Source organism: Cebus imitator, unplaced genomic scaffold (genome assembly GCF_001604975.1).
Source record: "Cebus imitator isolate Cc_AM_T3 unplaced genomic scaffold, Cebus_imitator-1.0 Scaffold543, whole genome shotgun sequence".
Taxonomy (NCBI): domain Eukaryota; kingdom Metazoa; phylum Chordata; class Mammalia; order Primates; family Cebidae; genus Cebus; species Cebus imitator.
In genome coordinates, this window is record NW_016107858.1 from 706,195 (window position 1) to 712,933 (window position 6,739).

At 40.1% G+C, this 6,739-nt stretch overlaps 1 protein-coding gene across 1 annotated transcript; it reads right to left on the reverse strand.

Moving 5' to 3' along the window:
• Positions 1–3,308: 3,308 nt before the first annotated feature.
• On the reverse strand, positions 3,309–3,762 carry LOC108293693 (10 kDa heat shock protein, mitochondrial-like). Its single transcript, XM_037733690.1, has one exon. It carries the CDS (start codon positions 3,732–3,734, stop codon positions 3,426–3,428), a length of 309 nt encoding a protein of 102 aa, XP_037589618.1. The 5' UTR covers positions 3,735–3,762; the 3' UTR covers positions 3,309–3,425.
• Positions 3,763–6,739: the final 2,977 nt, after the last annotated feature.

The following is a 6,739-nucleotide window of genomic DNA, read 5'->3' on the forward strand; positions in this document are numbered from 1 at the left end:
GGAAATTGAGACTGGGGAGCAGGCCTGGAGCTGGGGAATGTGGGATCTGTCCTGTTATCAGTATGGGCCTAGAATCTGGGGCTGTAGGGGCCTGCCCAGTGCTGGGTTTTATCAGTGGGCCCAGTATTGGAGTTCGAGGCAAAGTCTGATGCATATTATCCTCTTCTTCCCCAAAGCGAAGGGTATGTCTCTGCACTGTGCTGCCTGGTATGGAGGGAAGGGTGATGTGGGTAAAGTTGTCCTTCCTATCCTCTTCAATGTGTCTTTCCTTATTTCTGTGCTATACCCAGGTGCTATAATCTCTCACTTGGTTTTCTTCACTCTTGTGAAAGAATTTTTATGCGTAGATAGTTTTTCAGATTGATGTTTCTGTGGAGAGACTAGCACTGGAAAGTTCCTTTCTGCCATCTTGCTGATTAAGTACTTTTTAAATAAAAAAAATTCATAACCATAAGTAAAATGTAAATATAATTGAACATATTAAAATAATTTATTCTAATATAAAAATAAAATATTGTTTACATACCATATAAAGTTTGAGTTTAAAAATAAAATAGAATTATGATTTCTTAATGTGTACTTAGTCCATCAATAATGTCATCAACCTGTGAAAAGCTTTCCAGTGCTGAAAATCTCTTTTTGGATCTATGCTAGTTAAGAGAATGATAAAGATATAGTTACAAACTGCTCTTAAATATTTTTCTCTAATCCACTGCTGTGGTTTGAATGTGTCCCCCAAAGTTCTTATGTTGGAAACTTAATCCTCGGTGCAAGCATGTTGAAAGGTGGGACCTTTAAGAGGCGATTAGGCCATGAGGGCACCGCTCTCATGAATGATGAATGCCATTATTACAAGAACCTGTTCCTTATAAAAGGACAAGTTCAGCCCTCCGTTGCTCTCTCTCACCCCTGTGGCTTCTGCCATTGGATGATGCAGCAAGAAGGCCCTCACCAGATGCCAGTGCCTCAATCTTGGACTTCTCAACCTCTAGAGCTGTGAGCCAATACATTTCTGTTCATTATAAATGAACCAGTCTCAGGTATTATGTGGTAGCAGTACAAAATAGACTAAGACACCCATTACCTACAAACAATCCTATCTCTTGGGTAATATCTTTGAGGAGATTTTTTGCAGGGGGGGGTGGGGGGGAGTGGTGGGAAAGATTTCATTTCTTTGCAGGAACAATTTTTTTTATTGCTAACTGCTGCGGTTTGAATGTATCCCTCAAAAATTCATATTGAAACATAATTCCAATGCAACGGTATTAAGAGGTGAGGTCTTGAGAAGGTGGTTAGGTTGTGAGGGCCCCACTCTCATGGATGGGTTAGTGCCCACAAAAAAGGGCTTGAGAGAGTGAGTTCTTCCTATTAGCCCTTTTCTGTCCTTCTGCCCTTTTATCATATGAGCATGCAACAACAAAGGCCATCTACAGGGCAGCAAGCAAACTTTCACCAGATAAGATATCTGCTGGCAACTTGATCTTTGATTTCCTGGACTTCAGAACTGTTAAAAATAAATCTATATTATTTATAAATTATCTAGTCTTATATATTTTGTTACAGCATCCTGAATGGACTAAGACAGCAACAATTTTTTTTTTTTTTTTACTTCAAAGAAAGTATTTCTGGTTTGTCTTTAGTTTTCCATCTCATCTTCCATAAATGAAGATTCTAATACAGACACCTTATTAATACCAATAGTGTTCCGTTCATGTCTATTTGTTGGAAAGTCTTTGTGATAGGTAAGAATTATTCTTGTATTAGAAGCTTTGCTTTGTTTTCTTTTTTTCCCCTAGGATTATAAAGGCATAGAAGACAGTTTTCTAAACACATTCGCAAATGTTGATTTGTGTTTTATTGATTCCCAAATTTTAATAAAGCACGTCTCTAGTATGTCTCAGGATATAAATGTTTCAGATTTCAGATTTTTTTTAACTTTGAAATAATAATATCATACCAACAGAAATACCAGTATTCTAGTAGCCTTTAAACAGCATGGAATATCAGAGGGGTGGAACATTGAAAACTGGTATTGTAAGTCACTATTCTGTGGGCAATGGGAGCCATTAAAGATGTTTAAACAAGAAAATTACAAAGATGTATAGACACAGACTTACTCTGTTAGAGTTGTAGGAGTTGTAGAGAGTATTATGCCCACCTCCCTCTGTCTAAAGGTCAGCAACTTCAGCATGAGTCACCAACAATGCACACAGGAAGTTGATTAATGAGGACAAGAGAGACTGGAGAAAGGCATGGAAGGCATCAATTATTCTCCCCTCATCATTCATTCACTCTCTTTTAAAAGTAAAAACAGCTATCTGAACCTCCTTTGAAGAATTGCCTGAACCCCCTAGTAACTCATTTAGTTTGGGTGGGTTTGACTTTCCCTTCAACTCCAGGGATGGTAGGAAATGATTGGTTCAAGAATTAAGCATATATCTCAAATCTGGCAAAAAACTCTGAGGCCCAGAATTTCTGCTTATATGGGGAAAAGAGCTCTTTATTTCCAGTTAGACTGCTTGAATCATTGTGTAATGAAGAGGTGAACTCTGAGTCACCAGTTTGAGTGGGAGATGGAGCTGGAGGCTGTAAAAGAAATCAAAAACCAATATTATCTGAGCTTCTATCCAGCTAAGCCTGAAGGCAGTTCTCCTGAAATTTTCAATTGTGTGGGCTAATCAATTCTTTTGTCTTTTTTCCTGTTAAACCAGCTTGAATCAGGTTTCCTGCTACGTACAACAGAAAGAGTCCTAAGTGATGTTAAGGAAAAAACAGGAAGCCATCCAACAGGATTGAGGAAGTGGTAGGAAGAAAGAGGCTTCCTGGAGAAAAGTCACAAAGGAAAGTTTCAGTCTCTCATCTTAGAGGGGCATTATCCATGCTAAATATCACACAAATTAGCACCTCCTCCCTATATAATTAAGCATTATAATATCTGTAATATCTGTGGCTCATAGCGTGGGCCCAGATGCCAGACAAACATAGGTTCAAACTTAGTTTACTCAGTCTCTGCCACTTAAGATCTGTGCCTTCTTGGGCAAGTTACTTCTCTGTTCTCTAATTTCAATTTCTTCCTCTACAAAATGGTGACAGTACCTACAACTTGCATTACTATAAGGTTTAAATGTCACATTACATAATGCCATGAATATGGTAAGCACTTAATTCAATTACTATTATTGATGTTTTTTCTTTTTCCAAGCTTATTGGAGATATCATTTGGGGAAATAATTTGTTTGAGGGGAAACTACCTGCTTCACCATCTATCTTTACCTCCTCCTCTTCCATTTTATTTTTATTTTTTTTTCAGTTATCATTAGTTTATTATAAAAGAGAGATATGGAAATTATTTACATGATGAAAGATTTCAGAACTTCAGTGGAATGAGCAGCTTCACATTGATGCCATTTCAATAGTGACTTATTTCAGTCTACGTACTTTCCAAGAATGTCACCATCTCTAAATAGGAAATAATCCTTGTCATCTAGAACTACTTTGGTGCCTCCATATTCTGGGAGAAGAACTTTATCTCCAACTTTCACGCTAACTGGTTGAATCTCTCCACCCTTTCCTTTAGAACCCGATCCAACAGCGACTACTGTTGCTTGCAATACTTTTCCTTGAGATTTTTCTGGAAGCATAATGCCTCCTTTGGTTACAGTTTCAGCAGCACTCCTTTCAACCAATACTTGTCCAAAGAGTGGGAGAAACTTTCTAAACGCCTGTCCTGCCATGACTCCCTCAGCCTCAGACTCGTACTCTGCTCTCTCTTCCATTTTAATAGACGAGATGACCCTTAGTGAAAGATGTGTCCCTTCTCTCCTGTTCAAGGGTGACCCTTCCTCCTTTCTTCTTTACCACACCTTCTCTCAACTTCTTAGGAAATTTTCTCTACCAATTATTTCTTTTTGTCTTCTTGTTTCCCCTCCACTGGGAATTGTCCCCACTGTCTTAGTTCATTTTGTGTTGCTATAAGGGAATATCCGAAGCTAAATAATTTATTTATTTATTTATTTATTTATTTTTATTTTTTTTTTTTTGAGACGGAGTTTCGCTCTTGTTACCCAGGCTGGAGTGCAATGGCACGATCTCGGCTCACCACAACCTCCGCCTCCTGGGTTCAGGCAATTCTCCTGCCTCAGCCTCCTGAGTAGCTGGGATTACAGGCACACGCCACCATGCCCAGCTGAATTTTTGTATTTTTAGTAGAGACGGGGTTTCACCATGTTGACCAGGATGGTCTCGATCTCTTGACCTCGTGATCCACCCGCCTCGGCCTCCCAAAGTGCTGGGATTACAGGCTTGAGCCACCGCGCCCGGCCAGCTAAATAATTTATAAAGAAATGGGGTTTATTTGGCTCATAATTCGGGATGGCTGGAAAATTCGAAGTTGGGCATATGCATTAGGTGAAGGCTACAGGCTGCTTCTACTCATGGTGGAAGATGAAGGGGAGCTAGTGTGTGCAGAGATCATGTAATGAGAAACGAAGCAAGGAGATAAGGAGGTATCAGGTTCTTTTTAACAACCAGCTCTTGTAGAGTGAGAATTTATTCACTTCTGAGGGAGGACATTGTTGTACTGGAGTGAGCATAGAAAGGCAACACCAAGACAAAAGTATGCCAAATTGCAGGGTCTTTATTGCCGGTGGCCACGGAGGACTCGTGTCTGTCCAACCCGTGGCCCTGAAAGGAGGGTGTTAAGACCTTTTATACCCGTAAACCACCTCAGGGGTGAGGGTGAGGGGTGGGGGTGGGGGTGAGGGGCTTGAGACATTCTGAGGGCCAGTGGATTCTGTAAATCACCTCCTGGGCGGAGATGAGGGTGAGGGGCTTTGGACATTCCGAGGGCCAGGGGACTTTTGTCACTCCGATTGTTACTTAAGTGGTTTACAGAAGTCAAGATAAGCATCAGTTTACACATTGTCTGGGTAGTGGTGGAAATTACAGACCTTAGTTACTTATTACAAGTTACAGGGGCCAAGATGGCGTGGGTTTGGACTGCTTGCCAGTAACATTAGGGTTACAGAGAGCAGTTTCAACAGAAAGCCGAGGTATGGTTGAGGTATGCAGTTTTATGGGGCTTTTACCATGTCATAGGCATCAGCCTATTACTCATGAGGAATCTACTGCCATGATCCAACACCTCCCATTAGATCTAACATTGGATCACATTTCAACATGAGGTTTAGAGGGGATAAACATCCAAACTATAGCACCCATTCCATAAAAAGCATCTCCATACTAAAACTATCCCCTCTTTGACTCTCTAGCCATAGTTTTCAATGTGTGATCTGAAGAGCTTCTGTATCAGAATCACCTGGGTGCTTGTTTAAAATGCAGAGTTCCAGGCTCCACCCAGCTATAGTAAGACTTCTTGGTGCTCTCGTACCTACATTCTAACAAATAAGCCAAGTGATTATGATGTACCATAAAGTTGGAGAAAAGTGTTCTCTCTTGGGCTCTCCACAGTACCTGGCAATCCTCTGGCTACCTAGCTATGACCCTCTCTCTTGTGTATACTGTGGGTATTTTACTTTCTTACATTCCTCAAATTGCCAAGAGTACCAATCACAATCCCTCTAAGTCATACTCTGATTTTGCAGAAAAAAAAGAAATCAAAGAAAAAAGCCCCATGAATCTCCATGCCATAAATGTATGTACTCATGCCTATTTTTTCTCCTTTCCCTACTACAAACATGGAAAATACATACTTTTTCTTTCTTAGGCTAATCATGCCATTTAAGCTTCTTTCTCATCTTCTGCCCTTCTAACCACTTCATCGGATCTATCATGTCTCTCCTTATCTGCAGACTTATTTCTATTAACATTTAAACATATATACAAGCTTCTCTCATCTTCAAAAGAATTCTCCCTTAATTTCATGAACCAAACACCTCCAGCCACTGCATTTTTTCACTCCCTTTTCTCAGCGAAATTTCTTAAAGATGTTTACACTTCCCACTTGCATTCCATTTCTGCCCCACTATTGGGTTAGGACCCCGCTATTTCACTGAGACTGCTCTCACTTAAGTAACAGAAGATTACTTTGTTGTTAAATTTGGTGGGCACTGGACCTTACATTACTTGACTTCTCAGTTCCATTTGACAATATTATCCACTCTTTTTTATTTTTCCTAAAAAAAAAACAAAAAACAAAAAACGTTTTTTCTCTTGGCTTTCTTGATATCTATGTACCTTAGAACCTACATATTCAAAATTAACTTGCTAAGTTCTGCTTAATCTCCTTCCCAGGTGAATGGCATCATCTGCAAGTTGCCCAAGCCAGAAATGTAGAAGAGTTATCTTTGATTCTTCGCTCCTTCTCACTTGTTAACCACCTCCTAAATGTTTCATAGCTGGATTGCTGCAACAGCCTCCTACTTCCTGCCCTTTCTCCAGTTTTGCTCTCATCCATTCCAGAGCAGTACTCTGGAGGGAAAAATCACAGTTATACTGGCCGCTAGATTCTAAATATTTGCTATAGGTAAGTTTGAAATTAGGCACCAAGCTTCCTGACAACCAAGGCAAAATTGAAGGGAAAGTAATCCTCATACTTCTTAGTGCTTGTTCAAATTTTTTTTCCCCATTTATTTATTTTATTGCATTTTAGGTTTTGGGGTACATGTGAAGAACTCGCAAGATTGTTGCATAGGTACACACGTGGCAGTGTGATTTGCTGCTTTCCTCCCCATCACCCACTTCTGGCATCTCTCCCCTTGCTATCTCTCCCCAACTCCCC

Excerpts from the sequence above, each read along its gene's own strand:
- LOC108293693 (XM_037733690.1), bottom strand. The coding sequence starts at position 3,734 with ATGGCAGGACAGGCGTTTAGAAAGTTTCTCCCACTCTTTGGACAAGTA.